Source organism: Trachinotus anak, unplaced genomic scaffold, assembly GCF_046630095.1.
Source record: "Trachinotus anak isolate AG129_WGS33_773 ecotype Australia unplaced genomic scaffold, CSIRO_AGI_Tana_v1 ptg000021l, whole genome shotgun sequence".
Taxonomy (NCBI): Eukaryota; Metazoa; Chordata; class Actinopteri; order Carangiformes; family Carangidae; genus Trachinotus; species Trachinotus anak.
The window spans coordinates 22,490,758-22,514,204 of record NW_027273872.1 but is presented as its reverse complement, the minus strand read 5'-3'; the positions used below and the strand labels follow the sequence as shown (position 1 = coordinate 22,514,204).

General features: G+C 41.6%; 2 protein-coding genes across 6 annotated transcripts; both read right to left on the bottom strand.

Moving 5' to 3' along the window:
• Positions 1 to 961: 961 nt before the first annotated feature.
• Positions 962 to 10,606, bottom strand: syvn1 (synovial apoptosis inhibitor 1, synoviolin). Of its 3 annotated transcripts, none has more exons than XM_071506725.1 (16): positions 10,419 to 10,606; positions 8,369 to 8,520; positions 8,125 to 8,217; positions 7,823 to 7,975; positions 7,255 to 7,303; positions 6,715 to 6,818; positions 5,957 to 6,083; positions 5,730 to 5,829; positions 5,556 to 5,621; positions 5,058 to 5,174; positions 4,652 to 4,809; positions 3,935 to 4,081; positions 3,360 to 3,506; positions 2,487 to 2,670; positions 2,127 to 2,242; positions 962 to 2,046 (listed from the first exon to the last, which is right to left on the bottom strand). In XM_071506725.1, exons 2-16 carry the CDS (start codon positions 8,498 to 8,500, stop codon positions 1,838 to 1,840), a joined length of 1,902 nt encoding a protein of 633 aa, XP_071362826.1. In that variant the 5' UTR covers positions 8,501 to 8,520; positions 10,419 to 10,606; the 3' UTR covers positions 962 to 1,837. The 3 variants fall into 3 exon arrangements, with proteins under 3 accessions (XP_071362826.1, XP_071362828.1, XP_071362829.1); XM_071506727.1 differs by lacking the exon at positions 10,419 to 10,606 and adding an exon at positions 10,212 to 10,331; XM_071506728.1 differs by lacking the exons at positions 7,823 to 7,975; positions 8,125 to 8,217; positions 8,369 to 8,520 and having other exon boundaries at positions 10,419 to 10,560.
• Positions 10,607 to 12,013: 1,407 nt separating this feature from the next.
• On the bottom strand, positions 12,014 to 22,918 carry smad5 (SMAD family member 5). 3 transcript variants are annotated; one of them, XM_071506705.1, is made up of 7 exons: positions 22,685 to 22,918; positions 18,226 to 19,175; positions 16,330 to 16,611; positions 15,028 to 15,135; positions 13,665 to 13,886; positions 13,297 to 13,553; positions 12,014 to 13,118 (listed from the first exon to the last, which is right to left on the bottom strand). In XM_071506705.1, the coding sequence occupies exons 2-7, from the start codon at positions 18,626 to 18,628 to the stop codon at positions 12,975 to 12,977; spliced, it is 1,416 nt and encodes a 471-aa protein (XP_071362806.1). In that variant the 5' UTR covers positions 18,629 to 19,175; positions 22,685 to 22,918; the 3' UTR covers positions 12,014 to 12,974. The 3 variants fall into 3 exon arrangements, with proteins under 3 accessions (XP_071362806.1, XP_071362804.1, XP_071362805.1); XM_071506703.1 differs by lacking the exon at positions 22,685 to 22,918 and adding an exon at positions 22,150 to 22,625; XM_071506704.1 differs by lacking the exon at positions 22,685 to 22,918 and adding an exon at positions 21,923 to 22,107.
• Positions 22,919 to 23,447: the final 529 nt, after the last annotated feature.

Below are 23,447 nucleotides of genomic sequence, written 5' to 3'. Positions count from 1 at the left end.
TCCAATCAATACACTTCCTCAAACTAGCTTTCAGACCAGTCAGACTGTAAATTATTTTGACAGCAGTAGAAGCAGACATGATAATTACTGTGACAAGTAACCTGGTCAGTTTGATATCTTCACAAATTATTTTTAAGATGAAGTATTGTGTAATGAGTGAAAACCAGAGGCTAAATTTAAAACCCTACACTTGGTTTTTATCACCATCACAAAACATCTCAACTTTGACAAGGATCCATTTTAAAACTGACATTTTGCCTGATCTTTAATCTGATAAATTAATCTAATACAGTGATACATTCAAATTTTAAAACGTGATTCAGATTTGTTGTCTGCAGAGAACCAAGAATACAAAACAATCTCACCACAAAGGTCCATTTAGTAACAGCTCTGGAGCCTTTTTTGTCATATTACCGTACATGATCTTCCTTAGCAGATAAAGTTGCCCAGTTGTCTTTGAAACATTGAAATCTGCATTTTTCTGAGCACTTTATGGACCTGTTCATGCTAGGTTTAGTACAGTATTTATACACCGATTTCATTCCATGACAAATGAACGAGCTATCTGCTGCTGCCAGGCTACTAAATGGATCACGTGGTGATGTTGTTTTGACAACTGCTATTTCCGAGGTCGAGAATGAACTTTCAGAGTCAACAAAGCACTGTGTATCCAGGGTCAGCCAAACGTTTGCATTCCACTGTATGTTATGTAGTTTGGTTATTTTTACTTGCTGACACATGAAAAGAGAAGATACACACTGTTTTTAGCTCACTCATGTTAATTGAGTTGTTCAAATAATGTGGACTCCTCTTAAGATAATGCAGTTTTTTACAACACTGCAGAGTACAGCCTCTAAAAAAATCAGTAGGTTGTATAAAGAGAGACTCCTGACTTGTTTTGGATCTGAGCTTTTGTCAACAGGACGAACCTAAAAGAAGATTTGCACGTAATGAGTCATAGTGAGTTTGAATTTAACATCCCAATCTTTAATTCAATGGCAACATTAAAGCGCTGCAACAGGGAGCCTGCAGGAAAGGGCTCACAGTTAATGAGCTTTACTTAAACACATTCCCCCTCATTGGTATCAGTTTGTGAACATACAAACTAACATATGTGTTGTGCCACTGCCTCTTCAGTCAAACAGTTTATTCTGCATTATGTACAGATCATACTATTAAAACTCTATACAGTATGTACACATTCAAATAAATCAGTATGTTACAGTGTCTGCAGTGGCAACGTGGAGAAACCAGGAGACAGAAGAATGATGCATGTTAAAGGAAAAAAAAGCAAAAGCAAATGATTAGCTTCCCTTGATTTAAATTCACTGGATCTGACAAGTGATCCAGGTTGTGTGTAACATGTTGATGTGGTGAATGGGACCACCTTTATACTGAAGAAAGCTTAATTAATCAAAAATCAAAGTGCAGGCAAAGATGTCACTGACAGTAAAACTAGCACACACACAAATCCAAATACCATCTCTCACACACTGACCAGATATCTGGGTTTGGAAAGAGAACTCCTCTTCCTGATTAGACTTAGAAACACCTGCAGCACTCTTATTGCAGTAGTCATTCTGGGGGGGAGAAAGGTGATGGAAAAAAAAAAAAGAAAAAAAAAAAGTTGCGCTATTGCTGACAGAAACAGTTCAGATAAGCGCTAAAGATCACTGCGTCTCCCGGCAGCCTGAGTCCGATTCGACACAGTTAGAAACCTGAGCCTGTGGAAGGCGAGAGCCACGAGGAAGAGAGGCAATGAAGAACCAAAGCAAAGATCGATCAGCTCAGAGTTCCTATTGGTCCAGAGCGATATGTCCAAGTCAGAACACGTGGATCAGTTGTCGGGAGGGGGCGATGATGACGCTGATGATGTTGCTGATTCCAGCTTACGAAGGCGACGGCGCCTCAGCTCAGCTGCGTTTGGTTCTCCATCCTCGTCCTCCACCACTCCGTCATCCATCGCTTCTTTTCTTTCCGTGTCTGAGGCAGCAGAGGTGGAGTCAGCCGGCTGAGAGGAGACTGTGGCACCACTCACCTGATCAACTGCAAAAGTAAAACAAATATCAAAGCAGGGTCCAAAGGGTTTGTTTTGATTATCCAGGCTGTACTGTCAGTTTACTTACAGCTGGGAGAGTCCTGCTCCTGGCTGGGGGTCTCTGTGCTGCTGCCAGCTGCAGGGGATGAAGCTGTGTGGTTTGTCCCACTGGCTTCTCCAGTGCTGCCCTCAGTCCGAGGAGGACTGTGGGAGAAACAGCAGGAAAAGGACAATGAAGCATTCTTCTAAAAATGACATTTTCTGGAGAAAATCAGACATAACGGTTTAATTCAGGTTTAATCCCTCCAGACAGTGTGATCTGTTCCTCACTTTAACCAGAACCAGGCCTGAACAAGTGTGGTTGAAATCAATAATAAAACAAAATGCAACAGTATAAGTTTAATGATTTTAGTTAAATTTGGCAAAAGAATCAGTGAGGTTCATTTACGTGAGTGTGGCGACAGTGCTGAGGTAGTGGTGGATGTTAAGCATGGCGGCGTCCAGCAGGGTGTGGATGTTTTGGAGACACTGGAGCCTGGCCTCAAGGCCCCGCCGGCCCTCTGCCTCCAGCTCCCTTAGCTCCTCCTCGGACATCCGGGACAGAGATGGAGGAGGGGGAGGCATCGACGACACTGGAGGAGAGGATAAAATAAACTTGACCTGAGTTGAGAATCTTGCAGATGTAAACTATCTGAGTGGGAGCTGCAGGGAAGTTTTCAGTGTAGTTACTCATTAAGCTACAGTCCCTGTGGCTGGGATCACTTTAGATATAAAATATATAATAAAGATCTTAGTTAGGCTCTGAGAGGATCGAAGAGGCCTGGGCCTCCACTCTAACGCTACAGGATAACGTGTGAACTCCATGATCCACTCAGCCTGAGAGTGAGCGTTAGCATTATTTCAAGTGACATAAAGAGTGAAGATTTATCCATGTTTGACTGACAACCGTGACCACAAGCTTGGCAGAAAGAGTGTCATACACATACATACATATGAAAGGATAGCATGTTGCTATGGTAGTGGTCATCACTTCCTTAAACAAAGGCTAACAGGAGAAGTAAGAAAACATTATTATGACTCAGCCACCTACAGCTAAAACTGCACATTTCTTATTATTTCTGTTCTTCCAGAAGAGTGACGTGATGTGACGACCATCTGACCAACAGGGTGAAGGAACTTCACCGCGTGATCAGACCACTTTCTTACTTCACTGCCTTTTTCCTTATTTTCTGTGATAAATCATCTTTTGACAACAGAGTGTCCACTCACTAAGTGTGTATTTGTTCTAGTTTGTCGGGCAGTACTGAGTGTGTGCGCTCACCAAAGGGAGGAGGTGGTGGCATGGGCAGCCATGGTGCAGTGGGGAAGGGGGGGGGAGGGAAGGAGAAGGGGAAGCCTGGCATTGCTGATCCTGGAGCAGCTGCTGCTGTAGAGGCGTCTGCAGCAGACGATGTGGGCTGGCTGGTACCTGATAGAAACACACACAACACACACTTTGATGACCTGGGTAGATACAAAACCTCCACCGACTAGAGAAAAGACATCAGTCGAATTACAACTGGATTTCCATTTGTGAGTGCACAAGCTCGGAGACAATGGGTTTGTGGTGTTACAATGTTATGTCAATTAGCCACCCACTGTATTAATAGATGCATCTGTGTCACATGGGGACTTTGGTTCATGTCATAGCACTGCTTCAAGCAGAACTTAAAACAGGATGATCCACATTAATATTCACACAACACACACGCAATGAGCTGCTGATGTTGTCACATTTTAAACCAGTAAACAACGGCGTGATCAGTTTAGACATCCCCTCTGTTACATTCACAATTCACAATGATCTTGATGGTCTCTGCTGTACACAGATGATGAGGTAGTAGGATGTATCCTCACCAGCTGCCTGCGTAGCCTCTGTGCTGCTCTGTGGAGCGTCAGCAGCACCGGGAGCTGCAGCTGCTGCAGCTGGAGGAGGCACTGCAGGGAAGGGACCCCAGAAAGGGAAGATGCCAGGAGGAAAGCCTGGTAACATGCCTGGAGCCACTGGAGAGGAAACAGAACAAAAATGTATTGTACTGTACTCATGGGTGCTTCACAACGTAATTAACACTCTGCAGAGAGGTTAATATTACCAGCAAGACTGCTCACTAATTAAGCCCAGAAAGTGCTACGTAGTGACGGTATAAAATCAAGATTTCTGGACTAGTTACTCAAACACTGTGTGTAGAATTTAAAGATGTACGACTCTGTTGACCTAGGGTGGTGTTACGTAAAAAGACGTTGGCTGAATGGGCTGAAAGCAGCTTAAACACTGCACCCTTTGTCTCATTTTTCTGCAACCATAAACTTGTGACATCTTCCCATGAATTGAACTGTTTTTTATGAGTAGACATGAAGAACCATTATATCTGCAAAGAAGCGAAATGTTCCCAGGTGAAATATTACACTCAGGTATTGGAATGTGCAGTACTGCACAAGTTCTGGTACAGCTGCTGTTTTACAGCTGAGGGCACCCACATGACAGAACAGCGTGGGTGTACGCTGGCTTCACGTTATGTTGATAGCAGCAGGAACATGGGGGCTGTGTTCATGTGTACTGGTTTTCCTCCTCACCATTAGCAGGCGGGGCTGCGGGGGCGTTAGCAGGGGCTGCTGGTGCAGGGGGCGGAGCCTGAGCTGGGGCAGGAGTCTGGTTGTTATTAGAAGCTCTGAGGACGTCCATGCGGCAGGTAGGACAGGTCTGCTGCCTCTGGAACCAGGAGCGCAAGCAGCTGTGGGGGATGAGTGGAGGGTAACACAACACTATTTAAAATACTACAAGCACAAATAGCAAACTTTACCCCATCGCAGAACCAAAGGTTCTTATTTTAAGTCATGTTTCATTTGCCACAATGACTCGTTTTCTGTTTTAAATTGTTTGAATAGTGAGGCGCTGACTGCGTCTGACATCGAAGTTGTTTTGTTTGTTTACTGTCGAGAATCTTCCCTGTTGAAACAGACTGTTTACCACAGGACTCACCTAGAGTGGAAAATGTGATTACAAGGTAGTTTCTTGGCTCCAGTAACCATTTCCTCTCGACAGATGATACAGACGTTGTCAGAAGCCTGCAGATCTTCAGGAGTGGCATCAGGGTATCTGAACACAGGCAAAAAGGATAAAGGACGTGACCAGCAGATCTGGCCTGACAACTTTTCAGACAAGAATTGCGAACATCACTGAGTACATATTTAAGCACAGGCAAACTAACCAAATGCAATCCGCACACCTAAAATATACTGATGTCCTGTATAAGCAGACAAACTAAAGTTACTGCATAACAGTGTGTATATTTTCCTGCAACCTAAATATAGAACAAACACTAATTTGCACAAAGGTCATTAAATAAGCATTAAAATCCCACTTTACCACATTTTGTCCAAATAAATGATATGTAAATTAATAAGAATGACGCCCTGGGGAATGATTATTTTTCCAAAACCCACACGGTGCAATCGGGAAAGGCCTAACATTACTCACAGTGTGTTCATGTTGCGGATGGCTCTCCGGGACATTATAGCGTCTGTTACAGCTTTCTTGAATTGCCTGGTAAGGAAACAAAAACAACACAAAAGTTAAAACATACCTTAAATATATATATAAATAAAATAAGAAACACCATTATAAAATTATTTTGGCAATGAAGCTGCTCACCTCATAGCCAGATACATGGGGCGAATGGCAAACAGGGGGAAGGTGTGGACCTTTATCATGATCGTCATGAAGGCAATGTACAGGAGCACTTTGATGAAACCTGGAATAAAAATATCAAACATCGTTTGAATATGGCTGACAGCATTTCATCTTTTACTTCACACGCAGGTTATTTGTTGTCTGGAGTAAAACAGCATCACAGTTTGAACTACAGCCGAACACAGTACCTGTGAGGAGCTCAGTATAGAGCATATAGACGGCCTTGTTGTCCCAGGGATTCTCACTCTGCAGGTCAACAGTGTGCAGCACGTACTTGATGAAGGTTGTCAGCACCATGGTAAGCAGGATGGCATACTGACAGAGGAGAGAAACCTTATTTAAAAAAGGATCTTACAACATTGTGTGTGCATATTAGCATGCGTGACCACGTGGGGACACAAGAACAAGTATGAACAGAATTCAGACAGGTTGTGTGGCAAAACAAAAGATTTAAAGTTCACAAATTATTCAAGTAGGAGGCACTTTTCCCCTGTAAAACATCCTTCAAATTCCTCTGGCAGTTTAAAGACATTGCATTCTTGTCTTTTTTCTCAGACTGCGATGGGCGCTGGAGGCAGATTTATGGCTGATCTGACATCGTTGTCTTTACAATACAAGAGGTTATAATACATCCTCTGAGCAGCGCTACGTCTACAGGGCAGATTGGAGGCTACAGTGAGTTGCTATGGGAAAGTGACAAGACAAGCCGGAGCTAGCTGGTTAGTGTGCTAACTTCAGCAGATACATAGACAAGTGTCAACAGCGGAGTGCTTTCTACCCCTGGAGACAGCTGTTGGAGAGTTTGATGTTGAACTCACAATGTTTCTTCTAGACTGGTAAGTAAACAGCTGTTAATGCTAACACCGGCTATGTAGCAATAGCAAAACTTACAAAGAGCTCCTTTAAAAACAGAGATTCAACTTAACTCCAATCAAGAATGACACACCTCAAATCCAAAAACAAGCTGGACTGAGGCTCCTCTGGTAATGATGCTGTGACATGCATGGTTGACAAAAAGGAAGTCCAGGACACCCAGTAGTCCCATGAGAGCTGCAGGGAATAAAGAACAACACTGAATAACACTTCTGTACCTACTGTACACGTAGAAGTTCCATATAAATGTAGAAAAAAAAACTGTTCTTTGTATTTGCCCAAAATAAACAGCTGTCCTGAATTCAAATACAGTAAGCTGTATATAATCAAGTGGCTCGTTGGCTCTTTTTTTTTATCAGTGGTAGTATCAGTTTATGGCTGGTTAATGTCATTCTGATGCTGTGGGACTCCATAAAACAGCGGAGCACCTGGTCTGATGTGCAAACAGATTGATTTGCATGCAGTTTCATTTAGCTAAAAGACATGTTTCATAAGTAGAATCAATGGACATGAAGAGATACAGAAAGGGAAGTGAAAAATAAAAAGTAAAAAATGCCAACACAGAAAAAGGCGGGAAGGATTATTTTGCTTGTGGTGGATAAGATGTACTTACATAATACTCTCATATGAAAAACCCAGGAGATGTTAGGACTCCGTTCCATCTATCAGAAAATTAGGAAATAAACATTATTAAATGTTACTCAAAGCACATGAAGTCGCATATGTTGAATAACTGAATGACTGGTTCTGTGACTCGCTGGTTCCCTAATACAGGAGCAGAGAAACCTATAGCATGTTCCAGTTACTTGCTATTCAGATAATGACAGCTGTCTAGTGAAAGCAGTTTGGTGAAGCCTCCTGCACCTACAATCTCCTCACCACACAAGCAGCGCTTTTTAGTTTCTCAAATAGTTTTAGCCGAAACTCCAATTCACAGCACAGTAAGGGCCCTTTCACACTGAACATGTAACTGAATTATCAGCCACAAAATGTCACGTAACTCTGTTTGTTCAACTCTGGCATCCAGCCTTGTCCGCACACCATCTGCCCCATCACTTAAAGGTAGCAAGGAAACATGGGACACCATGTTTCCTTGCTACCTTTAAGTGATCTGGAGACAGTGAAGGAAGTCTGCAGGGTACTGTGAAAGATAAAGAAGTTGTTTCTCTATCGTCACTCACAAAGTCCACCCGGTCCTCAGCCAGCCAGTGGAAGCACTTAAGGAAGAGCAGGAGGGTGAAGAGGGCGACAAAGCGAGGGGAGAAGTCATCCCTGAACACCGTGAATGCCAGGCACGTCTCAGTCACCGCGTACCAGGAGCGCTCGATGAGGTGCTGATGGTGGAGGTGGATAACAAATCACGGGAAAAAATGTCTGATTGGATTCATTGTTGTCTCTTACAACACACATGATGCATTAAATACAAAAGGTGAATGTGTGTTACAATGAATCAGGTGAGTAATCAAAATAAACAGAACTCTACCTCCATTTCTGCAGCCCTCAGCTGTCCAAAAAAGACCTTCCTCATGAACTTTCCCAGCAGAAACACCAGCACAAAGGCCTGAATGTACAACACCTGATACCATAAAACAAACACACGAAAAAGCTGATTTGTCACAATGTCACTGATATGACCTCTCTGAGAATTTGTCAATTTCAAAGATATTAATATGGGTAAAATATTCAAATAATTTAAACCCAAGATTTGACTTTGGCACTGCTCTTACCGCCATGCTGGGACTGCTCTTAGTGAGGTAGACCACAGTCGGATAGAACTGGTGCTTGAGAAAGTAAGCATGTGCCACCACAGCGCCAGTCAGTGCCAGACTGGTGGCGGTCACCAAGGCTGCTCGCACCATTTTGGACTCAGCTACAGAAACTGTGGAGGGGAAGCACAAGAAGGGAGACAAGAAGAAGAAAGACGCCGCTTGTGAAAGCTGTCTAATGTAGCGGAACGACATGCAAATAAAGGATTGAACTTCACTGGAGATAAGTATTTTTGTTAGACATCTCTGCTCTTTTTACTCAGACAGATGTGTATAAAAAACAAGTTTTCATTTTTATTTTCCAAACGATGTGGTCACAAAGCTTTGACAGTCTGTCAGTCATCCATTAAAGCTACTTATTCTGCAAACTTGTTAAGAAATAAAGACATCTGAAGTTCTTTGCCACTGCAGGCAATACCACATAAAGCTCACCAACAGCCAGGAAAATGCCCACACCACGAGAAACATTTTGTTTTTGCCTCCATGTAATGAGAGAGAGCCGATGACAAACCATCCATCCCCATATCATATATAATGAAATCACCTGTCTGTTTGTAATTGCTTGTTAAAGAGAAGTGTCTGTTTGCTAGAATGGAGATGACAATGTCTTACTTCTAATGTCTGTCCTTGGATTTTGTGACAAAGTGCAGAAAGGCAACATTTGAAGGAAATGAAAAATACATTTCAGGACTTTCACAAGTTTACAGTCAAACCACAGATTGATGGTTTAAGTTCCTTTTACCATATTACTACTTTCCGAAGAGTAGGTTTGCATTGACTTCCTTAATGGGATTCAAACAGTAAACCAGGACAAACAGCAAAACTCTCAAGATCAGTGTTGACATGTCCTCCAGGCCAGAAAACTGGACAAAGTAATTTAGATGATGCAAGCATTTTGTTATCAAGAGGACCATTTATGTACCAATAACTAGTCATTTTGTTAAGTACCACAATAGACTATAAACTAAATAGTCCAGTAATCTGCTAATGAAATCTAGATCAGGACAATAGATTTGTCTCTCTATATATATCTTTGTTAATCTACCTGCTGACTCCTGACAAACATGTACAAAGTGAGCACCTCATCCATACAGTTTGGCATCTTCAAAACTAACTCCTTTCAGCCTATGACCAGCCCTACACCGCTTAGTGGATATTTCAATCAATTGTGTCTTAAAATGTGAAGACCTCACTAATACATAGCAGTATTTTCAAGACTCAGTTGACTGGATGAAGTGGAAACAATGCAGTTACTGACTGAGGTAACATCATTTGTGGGAGTCAACATGTTTAATCATGACTTGTGCCTCAAATACATAACTGTAAGGATTTCCTCAAGGGTTTTACATTAACAACACTTACTGTCAAGCGTTAACTACACATGGTTAACAATCAAAAAGCCTTCACTCGTTTTTGAGCAATATCTGGTGAGAAAACACTGAAGGGTTGAGTTTGACACTGACTCAACACTCACAAATAACCCTATGAAATTAACATTCTGATTAGCACATTTTAATGAGCCCTCAATGATGGGATAAAGCATTATTTTGTTCAATACTGTGTTTCCACAGAGGGCACCTGGGTTAGCACTGTGTACACTCCCACTACTGCAGCTACTGCATCACTGTCTCCTGTGCAACATATGTCACATCGAAAGCAACATAATAAACTAGCTAATCTCCCGTTTCCACGTAATTTAAAACCAACATTTATCTTCCTGGTGAAGAGCCAGCTCTTTCGGCTAACTGTGCTCGCTAATATTTAAGCTAATGTGGTGAAATGAAGTCTCAGAAATCCAACTAACCTTGTGACAGCTTTCCAGGAAAGAGAGAAACTTAACCTTGCAGATGTAGGCTCGTCTCCTGCTTCTGAAAAAGCTGACTGAACAGCCACTTATTTGTATTAGTGGCGTTGCCCTACTCCAGAAACTACCTTACTGTGAAAGACAGGTAATTAGGTTAGTTAGCTGGTGTTAGCTACCGTAAGCTAGCTAGGACTCTGCGGGACTTACCGACTCGATGGCTGCGCACGACTTGCTCCTTGGTTAATCTGACGGATGTCTCCTTTCCTGCTAGAACCTGTATATTATTAACAGCTACTCCATTTCGATGGTTTCACAGCAGCCTCTCTATTATATTTGTTATCCTCGCCCCTGTTCGTCTGGCTACGTGTTTATCTTTGGCTTGCTCCTTGGGAGCCACCTCACATCCGGCTGATAAGGTAAAATGACGCAAGAGCAGTTTCACACATCAATGACATGTTACCTGGTTTTTTGTCACTTACTCGGTGTAAAAGCAGTTAAAAGGAGACTTTGGCTAAGACTTGACATTTGCGTCTAATCGCTAATGTTCTGAGTCGTGATTGTAAATGTAATTTGGTGTATTGTATTTGGAAATGATGCAAATGTTGATCCACGTTTTAGGAGAGTTACGGTAAATATCAACGTGGACCAATAGGAAGTTGTCAGGCTGGCTCTTGTGTTAATGCTCAGAGGACAGTTTCACTACAAGCTGGGATATATTAAAGTCTGCAACGGGCAAATATGGGCGTGAATCAGTGGCCGAAGAAAATATGAAAAGAGAGTATTAAAAAGGTATTTCAAATTATTTTAAACATTTCTTTTATCCAAAAGACTTACCGGTTTTCACTTGTCGACATTTTAAATAATTAAAAAATATATTTGTATGTTCGTATGTAGATATATACACATTTCAATGATACTGTTATATATTGCAGTGACTTTATAATTTAACAGCTAAATGTCTGGTGTTTGCACCAGAAACAGTTCGACATCAATTATGTAAATGAGGACCCAGTGGTTCCTGAAACCAGTGGTGGGCCTAAAACTATCATAGACCCAAATGTGGCTTTCTGAAACAATGTGTATCTTATATTTTGATTAATTACTTATTCCACTTCAGTTCAAAAACATCCATTTCTGCTTACCTGACAACTCAAAGGGACCATGAAAAGAAAGCATTCACAATTCTGAAGTGCATATAAAAAACAGTTAGCAACAAGACAGCAGCAAACAGGCATCATCTGCTGAATTTAACATTAATGGCAAAGCACACAAAATGATTCTAATTCCCATGATTATGTTATATTCATGACACAATATAATTAGTTTAAGACAAGCCAGTTTATGACACAATGTGAAATCCTCCACACAGCAGCATCGTGTCATTTGAATGAGAAAGTGTTACCTTTAAAACTCTGCTGTAATCTCACTGTCTTGCCTTTCATTGATTGATTTAGTCTTTGTAAACAATGCGTTCTTAATCATCCATTTAAACATTATTGTGAGCCACACTAGATTTATTGATGATGTAATACTAGTACGATCATAGGTAGACTAAAGTTCACTGGAGAAAATGGTTGATGATGTGTTTGGAATCTATCATCAGCCTTTTAATTAACACAGTACATCACTGTTCACATCTGTATACGTGGCTGGTATAATTGTCACTATAGATCCATCTTGATTCAACACATTTCCAAACTGTTCACGTACGTTAAAATCTATATTCTGCTTGTTTGCATCTTGCCAAGTATTACGAAAAAGTAAAAGAAAGAACAGACAGAAGCACAGCAAAAAAGGAACAATTGTTAACAAATGACCTGTTTATTTCATTGAGCTAATGAAGTCAATTATCTATCAACATAATGCCTTGGTACCCACGCCAAACTTTAATATGCCTCCACAAAATCCATGAGTGCACAATATTGTTAATACAGTGAGTATGGAAAATACAGTCACTCTTAGTTGAGCTTGAGAGTACAAACAAGAATCAGTAATAATGATGATGTCCATTGTCTGATTATATCATAAATGACTACTTCTATTGCAATAGATGTAACATTCACACTGTTGTTAGCTTATGGTGTGTTAAACTTGTTCAGTGATTGATCTCCCAATATCAAAAACTATCAGGTTGGCATACATAACTTTCTTAAAAAGCAGTAGCTCAGTGTTCATTTCTAGCAGTAGAGACTATAAAAAGAAAGCACTTGTTATATCTGAGCCTAATGGTAAACATAATCGTGTCTACATCTTAATTGTAAATATCTGACACTGAGACAACAATGTAAGAAAGGTGTTCAGTAAAATTCCAATTTGTCTGTCGGACATAAGGCAGAGTAGTGAAACAGTCCTGCTTCATTATAACTACACATAAAGAGAAATAAAATCATTTGAGAAAAACAATAAAACTAGATGAAAAATCAACATTTGACAGATTCAAGCTTGACAATGGAGCCCTCAATTCTTGCAGGTGTTGTAGCATTGTCAAGCAGTAGTGTGTCCATGTTGTTACTGCCACTTGGGTATTCCTTAATCCTCTCTTTCTCCAGGTATTTGCTCATAACGTTACTCGGTTTCAATAACTGGATTCTGGCTGCCGCTGTTCAATTTCCAGCCAGAGTTCAATATCCCTTCCCAAAGTAAGTGTAAACAGTTCAGCCATTAAGACCACCTTAAATTATAAAATCACTGAGGGGAAGGAAAAAAAAAAAAAAAAAAAAAAAAAAGAATAAAAAGGGTCTCCCAAGCTCCACAAGTCCATCATTAGGACACAGAGGAGATTGGGTTGAGAGGGGAACCCATTTGTGTTAGCACCTTGTCCAGCCACTGGAGCGGCCCATGCAGGTGCACCTCGATCCAGCAGGGGGTGCTGGTGACGTCCTGTCGGTGGTACTCAGCTCCCCAGCCCTGCGAGGAGACAGAACAAATTACTCAACAACACTAATAATGATGCAGCCAAAAACTTACTAAAGATATTGTTTAATAAAAACTAACAATACTAATGATGTAGCTTCTTGTTAAAAGAAATGACGAGACATGTTTAAATGTCTCTGCCTGTCTTCTACTTAATTCATGAAGCCCTTACCTTGACAAAGCTCATCCTAATAGTACACATCTTGGTAAGCTCATAGACGGCCTCAAAGCCGTGGTTGACTGACTGAGCCAGAAGCTGAGCAAACTCCTGGTTGTTGAAAATCTTGAGGCTACATCCACTGGGGATCTTGCAGACAGTGGTGGGGTGGAAGCCGTGGTGGTAATTACAGTTACGGCTCTGGACAAAAATGCTGGTGTCACTGAGGCACTCTGCGTACACCTCCCCTCCCACATAGTACAGGTGCACTCCTGGATAACAGAAACAGCTGATGGTCAGGACATTCAAACCACAACTCTGCAAAAACAAAATGTTGATCTTATCAATCTGCCTCTCATGCTGTGTGTGGGTGTCAGTTATACCTTTGCCAATGTGTCGACGGGTGTTTTCGATTGTGGAGTTGCGGTTGACGTTGGACAGCAGTCCGAGGCAGAAGCGGTTCTTGTTGTTTGAAGGGTCAGTGAAGCCATCCACAAGCACACTGGTTGAAGAGGCATGGTAAGCCTCACCTACACGATTGTTGAGTTCATAGTAGACAATAGAGCACCAGTGGCTCGGCTCCTCATACTCCACTGGTTGCACATCTGGGAAATTCAGACAAAAGGTGAGTCATGAAGTTAGTTAATGACATCTTCACACACAATCATTTTTTAGAGGACATAAGACACTGATTAAGGTGTGTCTTACAATGCAATGTGTTTTTAGGCAGTGTCCCACTGCTGTATATAAAACTCTCACTACACATCTACAACTAGTGTACACATTTATACAGTTCCCATGATTACAAGAGCTGAATTTCTTCTCAGTTTAAACACAACTGAACATAAACTCATACAGTATGCTCATATATTAAATACACTTATAAAGCTTTCATTAACTAATGAGGTGAACAAACTGGATGAGCATAGTTAACGAGAGCAAAGAAAACAAAACTCATTGTTACAGAAAGTATTTCATACAGTGCAAAACGACAGCAGGTGGTTCTCATTAACAATACATTTCCCAGCCTTTTACATATCACATCAGTTCTAAGGAGGCAGCTTACCCCAGAACGCTTTCTAGTTTACATTATAAAAGGCCATTTTGTTGGTGCTGAATCTCTGAAAAGCCTTTTCTTTGTAAAAATATGCTTCCAAATTAGGACTGTGTGTGTTTAGTTCTGTCATTAGGCTACAGACAGGGCAGAGCTGATGACATCACATGATTGAAATGATAAAATTTAAGAAGTTTTAAGCTTCACCAAAACAAACTGTTCAAAAATGAGAGAACTCATTGGTTAATTATTAGAACAAACCAGCAGGGGAAAGAAGGGAAATTACAAACAAGTATCAGATCACGCTTGACAAATGCTAAATATTAAAGACCTGGACTGGGGGCCAAAATGTGAGCACAGGTGGCATTAACACAGAGCTCTTATTAATTTCCAACAACACCACTTGGTTCGGGGTTCGGCAAAAATAGCTGGTGTTTCTGCACCAATGAACTGTCATCCAGTGGGACATGGCATTGAGTAGCAAGCACAAATATGTCAAGGACAATAAAATATTACTGCAACCTTCCAGAGTAGTCGAATCATGCATCAAGTGAGTGTGAACTGCTGTCCATCGCCTTCGATATTGATCAGCCTTCAAGCTGGACTTTCTGGCAGCTATTTCATCCTTTCACTGTTGGGAACTCTTTTTTTGGCTTAGTGTTATTGTCATTCTGAATGTGGGCACTCCTCACCTCCTCTGGCCAAGTTCTGCTGCACCAGGCTGCTGCTTGTTTCCATGGACTGGCTCTCCTGGCCCAGCTGCTCATCAGGGGGCATGTAGGCTGGGGGTGGGGTGTCAGCTGAGACATTAAGAGAGCAGTTAGTGAGGATGAGACCAGTTGTTGTTGCTGGCAAATGGTCTCTCTCTCTCACACACACACACACACACCTCCCTAGACTCCAACAATCATCACAGGATCTGTACCCCGGAAATGGTGTCAGATTACACATATCCCTCACTTGCTAAGCCACATGCTAACCCATTCCCAACAGAGATGCAATATGAGCTTTTCAAGTCCACACTGAGGCACACAGGAAAAAACAATGCAAAAAACCCGCCACTAAGATTGCAGTGAGGAAATTTCGATAATTATGTTGCTTGTGAGTGTAGACAACGATGATCAGGGCTTTTCAACACAAATAAGCTCAAATCCTAAAATCCTAAATTGCCATTAAAAAAACTGTTTCTGCCTGACTGCCTGCAGCCACCGGATGCGTCAGCAGATCTGGACTGGAGCAGAATAGAGCACTAGTCATCAGACAGACACACACACACACACACAAACACGAGTCAGAGGAGTAACATCCACATACATTCAAATGAAAGTATAATGGGAACAGTTGAGGGTATTTTATCCAATATACCAAGGCCACTGAACAGGACAGAAAGGAATGTCTTGGCTAAATGATACTGCTTCATGTGAATATATCTGTTCTGTCTCCAGTCAGTAACAGTAAGAGAAAGGCTGCCTGGTCCACTGAGTTAGTGCCTTGACAGCAGCCAGCAGCCCTGGCTCTAGTGGACACTGCTTAGCTGGCATTTCCTTTGTTCTCATTTAGGGGTGTAGCTTGATTTGGATAAATATAATAACCTGACCTGGTTAGAAGCCTGGAAATGTTTTCCATTGCATTGTGATAAGTGTAGTATGTATATTTATAAACCATTAGTAAGGATAGTGATTAAATTCTGACATTTTAGTAAACTTTTCATTAAGTTAACACTTTAATTGATTACAGCCAAAATGTCCTTAGACTGTGAGTGTCATAAATGATACAAATCCAAAACCAGGTTCACCTGAACTTTGGTTAAGGTCTTTTGTCACTTAGTTGTAAACAACACTTTTTCTGTACATTACACAACTTTTAAAGCAAATCACCAGAGACCAGTCTATCAACACTTTGTTTCTTGTTGGCTACAAAACAGCAACAGTCCAGAAAAACACAATAGGCTGGCATCTTTCCCAGGGTCAGGTACATGAGTGTATTTGGCGTACCTGGGAGCTGGAATGGACTGGAAGGCCCCGAGCTGGCAGGAGAGTTTGGATAAGTACCACTGCTGGCTGGAGAAGAAGGATACGGAGAGTTGGGCGAGATGGAAAAAGAGCCACCTCCACCACTGCTGCTGCCGCCCCCGCTGTGCGGCTGCTGGAAGGACTCTGGAAAGGTGGCGTTCAGGGGCATATGTGGCTCGTTGTGGGTGAGGTTGCGGAACTGTACCAGCAAACTGTGCTGTGGGTTGAACTCACTGTGCCGTGGTACCAGGACAGGAGGGAGCACTGGATAATGGAGTAACGAAGGCAGGGGTGGAAAATTAGCTGATTTGTTGAAAATTTATCAAAAACAGAGACAAAAGGTGTTTGCACATTATTTAGAAGATGGTTTGATTATGCTTTATGTACAGAGGCAATGCCTAACACACACATCTCTAACCAGAAAACCTGTTTGACTTAGGGCTTTTATAATGCTTAATGATTTTTCTTGCTAATAATATTTTCCATTATTAACAAGGAAACGCAGCTAATGCAAACACAAACCCTTGATGGGTATGCTCTTAGAAATGTAGCTCACAGAAGATATAACAGTAGGGTTTTGTGATTATTTTCTTGATTAATCAAACTAGTGAAAAAAAGCACTTGACATGATGTCTTTCTCAAGCCTTTGTTTCATTCAATCAACACTCCAACACCAAATGGTGTCCCTGACATTAATTTGACAGCAGAGACAAACAAAATTATGATACAATTCTTTTGTCTAATTTGAAACAATTTGTATATGCAGCCAATATCTTTACCGTAACAAAAAACTGTTCATGTTGGAACAAAAAATACGCGTATAATCCCAACCAACAGTGGGAACTAAAAAACTGAGACCTCATACTTTCGGACAGCACTGTACATCTTGTAGCAATTTATCATAAAATACAAAGCACAGCTCAACATCAACAATGCTGCAATTCTCATAAGCCACTTCAGACCTTGGTGAAGATATAAACACAGATCATCCATATTTATATTTATTTTCAACTTTACCAAAAGGATAGTGTGTGTTCCCCCAGCCTTGAATTTCATCTACCAACTGACTCTCAACGTCATGGTTCCAAGGCTGCCCCTCCAAAACTACCCAGCGTTGCTTTAAATGATATGACATGCAGTCTCCCCTGACTGACATGTGATACATATCCTTGAACCGGTCAATACAGAGCTGGCAATCCCAAACCAGTCTAGTGTCAGAAAGCCCCCCCCCCCCCCCCCGGGGTCATCAGTGAATGTATGTGATGTAGTGTGTGAGGGACAGAAGGGAGGGAGGGGGTAGTGATGAGAAAGTGCTGTGAGTTTAGTCTGAGTGGTTTATGCATTTAGTCAGCCACTCTCTGATGCCACACCCCATCTGGAGTGCCTGAGGCATATAATCTAATAAGACTCCAAAAGAGCTAGTGATATTGATTTTCTGTGAAATGGAGGGGGCGGGTGGAACAGGCCTGTGTGATGACAGCCTCCTGACCTTTGTGGATTTGTTTACCAGCTCCACAGTTTACTCAGAGCTCTGGCTAAGGGATGTGCAGAGCTCCACACTGGTCTAATCTTAATTGTATTTCCTGCTATTCAGTCATTACAATTAGTCAGTCATATGTGTTAAGACATTACAAATTCACAGATTTGGTAATGGCAGTGCCTTATAGAGCACCTTTTAAAAAATACATTTACAAGCTTTAGCAGCAAATTTTAAAAGGGTTGTGTGACAAGCAGAATTATGCAATTTAAATTACATATGTACAGGTGTTAATTTAAATATTATTTGTTTAGATAGGATGAACAACATACATGGGAGAAGTCAAAAATTAACCTTCCAGTATAACAAATAGCATGCAACCTGACAACACAAGTACCTACCAGGACTCTCCACTCGCTTGTAGTGATATGGGTTGATGCAGACCTCCTTCTGTTTGGAGCCAAATGGGTACTCGCACACCTCCAGGGGTTTGAGCTCGTGGTGAGACTGGAGATCAGGCCAGCGCCACACTCTGCAGTAGATAACATGAGGCAGACCTTTCCTGTGGGAAACCTGTAGCCGGCCGTCCAGTGATCTTGGAATGGTAACACACTTGCTGGGCTGTCCCGGGCAGCTCAGGGCTTTCTCCAGGTCTTCCATGGCACCTTTCTTCTTCTTCAGCTTTTTCACGAGCGCATCCACTGCTTTTTCTGCCCATTTCTCCTCCTCGTCTCCTTGCTTCCAGCCAAGCAAGCTTTTGACTGCTGGGCCCGTGAAGGAGAACAGACTAGACAGGGAGGTCATCCTGGAGGCTGTAGTGTAGGTAATAGGCAGGAACTGGGTGGTGGATGTTCACTCCAAGGGGAAGAGGGGTTTACAAGTCCCCTGATGACAATCTCCAAATAGTGTTAGTAGCCTAAACTGGTGTCTGAGCGTCTGGTCAACGAATGAAACCACTTCAGTGTATGAATGTACGTGTGTGAGAGTATGAGAGGCTGACAGAGTTGAGGGGTGGGGTAGGGGAGAGGAGACTTTAGCCTTGTCTGACCAAGGACAGGAAGCAGGGGAGGGAGGGGAGTCAGCAAGCAGGACGCAGCTGCTGCTGTTCAGGAAGGGCCCTGCAGCAAGCTGTCCGGAGCTGGGTCACCACCACTGATGGCGGGAGGGGGTGCGGGCTGCAGGAGCCGAGATCAGGACCTCTGTCGAAGTGACACGCTGCAGCAGGTCTTACTGGTGCAAGTAGACAGGCTTAGAAATAAGGTATGGGTCACTTCTCATCGACAACTCCCAGCTCTTCTCCAGGCTGACTTCTCAAACCAATACACAATCAGTGTTTTACACCACCAGCCACCTGCAAAACAGAAAAGAGAGAAGTGATTTGTCGAGCATTACATATCAAGATCCACAAGCAAGTATTCCTGACATTTTGAAATAATATTACAATTCAAATACATTTTAAAAAGCATGTGACAGCATGTGACAAACACTATTCTTAGTCCAAAGAATGATCAAAAAGCCCTTTGTCCCCTTTTTGATCTGAAACATCATTTCCATAAAGAGCCTGAGTCTTACTGAAACTAAGATGATTCAATTATCTGATAGGTGTTATATGTTGAACTTGCAGACAGTAATCCATATGAGAAGACAAAACACACTCTTACAAACAAATGGCCCAACCAACATGTAAAGTTGGCAAGCTGGTCTACCACACCAAAATATATATTCAGCAATATGAAATGCTGTGGTGATAAAATGTGGAATATATACTTTCAAACATACTGTTTTGTGATTAGTGAATTAAACTGGTACAATGTTCCTGTCACACTACTAGGGATATAAAGGGAAAAAAAATACATTCATTAATTGTTTTATATATATTTGCATATTTAGGGTATACAAGTTCATGGACTGAAACATACTTCATCTGAGGCCTAGATCTATTTATCAAATTATCACAGTTGTTTGTAAACATAGACATGGCAAAGTGGCGTAGGAGGAAACCTACAGCCTGTTTTGTCCGGCAAAAGACAGGAAAATAAAATTACTAATCTGACCTTAAATAAAATGTAAATTCTGATTCGTAAGAAAAATCTGATTAATACAGACGTGCTTTAAGAAAAAACGGTTCTCTTATTTATTGTAAGTTATTTATATAATATGCATTATGGGTAAAGATGCCCATCAGCCACTTCTGCATTGCTCAACCATGAGTCTCACAACAATGAATTACTGAATCACCACCTTAAAAATAAATGTACTGCATTAGGATGTCTTCAGTGATTGTCCCTTCAAACTACAGTTTCCACCTACTACTGCACTGATGTATTTCAAACGTAAATACTAATCCTAATGTACAACTACACGTATGAAAGAAACCATGCTGTGATATATGACACTTCAATCTATATCATGCAGACCGTCAAACACATGTAGCCTGCAGCAGCAGCTGGTTGGGGGCTTGTGAAACCGGCCCTCGTCAAAAAGGATGTGACCACAAAGAGCTGCTTCCTCCCTCATCCCATCCCTCCCTTCCAGTACACAGCTGTCCAACAGCACTGCACCCACTTCCACTGCTCATTGTTCCACATGCACATGAAAGCGGGGGGGAAACCTAAAGTAGGACATGTAGGCATACACAAAAATGATGAGCTAGTAAATGGTCTGAGTTTTTATTTTCTACATTCACCAGATTGTTTCAGTAGTCACTGTCACAAAGCCTGCCCACTCAGAGACCCAGATGCAACTACGCCTCTTTCAGACTGGATCAGCAGTGATTCATCAGTTCATTGTTGGGTGAGCAATGACAAGTAATAAATCTCAACTTAGGGACATGTCTGATCTTCCCAAAACATGAAGAAACATTGCTTGATCAACACATGGTAGATATAACTTGCATGACTAGACAACTATAGCAAAAGCAAATGCTGATTTCAATCTCTATGACTAATCAGTCAGATAAACCTGATCCCTCTCTACAAACTGATAAGAGTTCACACTGATAGTCCTTTGTGTTTTCACCCTCAAAGACTGAAAATCAAATCAACCTTGACCACACTTGTATAAAGTCACGTATTGAATGAGGGTTGGTGGAGAGAACTGAAGCCCCTGACTGACTGCTCAGTGCCTAAATTTACTGTAACCATGATTTAAGATTACTTATGGTCAGCCTTACACCAGTTGTCAGTGGCTTCCTCTGAAATACTGAACATATGAGTAATACAACTTCACAACAAGGAGTATGACTTATTTTACATATGTTGAAAAATGCAATCCCAAGAATTCCCCTAACTGACACAGTGTGCGATCACAGCATTGGTATTTGTCCACATTTTCTTATTTAAAATTCCCATGGACAACTGTCATATATTTTAACAGTACAGACTATCAACTGAGGAATAAATGGCAAACTCAATACTCCTTTGACGCTCTTTCCAAAGCCTGAATGACTCCATACGAACTGGAAAAGAAGCCACCTGGATGTGATAAACAATGAAAACTATTCCGAAATCGCTGTTATACTGGCCACATGATGCAGTTGTTTATCAGAGGTTAGTGTCTTCTAATGACTAACGCCATCATTCTCGCTTTAACGAGATCTACAAAAACACATCACATTGAAAAGCTCAGGAATACTACGTTTATTTACTGTGTGGAATCTGTCTGAAATGTTTGACAAGTACAGGGACCGGACAATATGGAAGGACGATTCGGTAAAGAAGTAAGAACCCCCCACCCAGAGAAAGAGAGAAAAGGGATTCAGAAAGACGCATCTAACGTTACACAAATTGCCCAACAGTGGTAAAAATAGCATTTAGTGATGCTATAATTTAACTTTATAACAAAACACGCACACTTACAACATATAACATTACTTCAGAGGCAGTAGCTAACCCTGGTGTGTAGCAGGCTAATGTAAGTAACCTCGACAATTTGCTAACTAGCTTAGCAAACGTTAACAGCACACAACTTGTTTAGGTTTAAGTTATAGTTAGACATCTTATAATAACTATCGCTATCTAGTGTAAGAGTCTAACGTTTTGAGACAGTTTGGTCTTTAAAATGTAACGTCGTGAACCAAAGTTGTTTTCCTCTTTTTACCTCTCAACGGTTAGCCCGAGTTACTTCACCCTTCCTCCTCTTCCTCCATTCCAGAAACTTTCTGAACTTCTCTCCACTGAAGCTAAGCTAAGCTAAGCTAAGCTAAGCTAGCTGTTAGCCCAGCCCTCCGAGGGAGAGCGGCGAGCCTCTGCCCAGCGCGCTCCACTGATGAGGCTCACTCAAGTTCACTTCTCTTCTCTTAATGGACCGGACGTTTAGCCACATACCTTTTAACAGTGCAGGCAAGCCATGGCAGCGTGTTTTCTTGTGAACATTAACGCCGCAGTTCCTACTTTCTTACAGATTTTCTCTCGTTTTCCACCGCGTCTTCCCTCCGTCTCCCCGTGCCATGTCCTCCAGATCCTGGAGACAAGTAGACTGGAGAGGCGGAGTGCATATCACTCCGCTGTGCTGACAAAATAGTGCTCGCTTTGGTGTTTAAACTTATGAGGAATCTAGTACTTATTTAGGCCTACTTAAATACTTAAAACACTATTACCTATAACCACAGTTTTATATTCTGTTCCAAATACAGCACATCCAGAGCCTGACATCTCAACACATTCATTCATTTTCCTTGCGCATAGTGTTTCCGAATGAACAAACTTTTTCCACCTTTGACAGCTGCAGCTAGATTGTCACGGTCATAAATGTGAAACGAAAGCAGAGCAGCAGAATCTCTAAAAAACAAATGAACACGATATCTGGTCTTCTGAGATGGCTGGGTCGTTTGATGTCTGAGCGTGAAGCTGGGACTCTTACGGTGGTCGTGCTGCGGCTCTGGGACGTCGCACAAGTTGCTGGCTCCACTCAGTCTGGAGCGCCGCCGCTTCTTGTGTATTGTTGTCCTTTGTGGTCACTTACTCCAGACTTCACCTCTCCCCGCCTTGTTAATTCTTTTGACTTCAATTAATCAAACCAATAATCACTATTCCACACCCATTTCCGTCGACGGCCTGAGTGAGGATCCTTGGCTCAGTCCTCAAAGTCCAAATGAAACTCATTGTCCACGTTCAGCCAGTAGTGGGCAACCACGGCTCAGTTTTGGCCATGCAGTCTATGGTTTTGGCCAATTATGGTACATTTACTGTCATAATTCATACAACTTTATTCTCTTTATTCCTGTTTGCCTCTCCCATGTCATGCAGACAGAGATATAACATTGGTGGTAAAGTGACCAAACAGAAAAAGAACATTTTTAACAATGCAATATGTTTCCTGTCTTGTAGGTTTTTGCCTTAAATGTAAAATGTAGAAATTTTGTTAGACTTTCCATGGATTTTCATAATCTGTGGTATAGATAAAAAAGTATCTACTTACAAAGTAACATAATGTAGTTTGTGAAATGTCAAGTCCCCATAGAACCACAAGTACAGTATGTACTCCTGTTTAATGCAACACTGAACAACCTCTAATGTTTTCTTTTCAACTTTCCATGCTTTCCAAACCTGTGTAGGAGCGCTGCCTATTGAAGCTTTCATCACATAGATTATGTTGTTGTTAAAAGGTGGAAGAACACCATTCT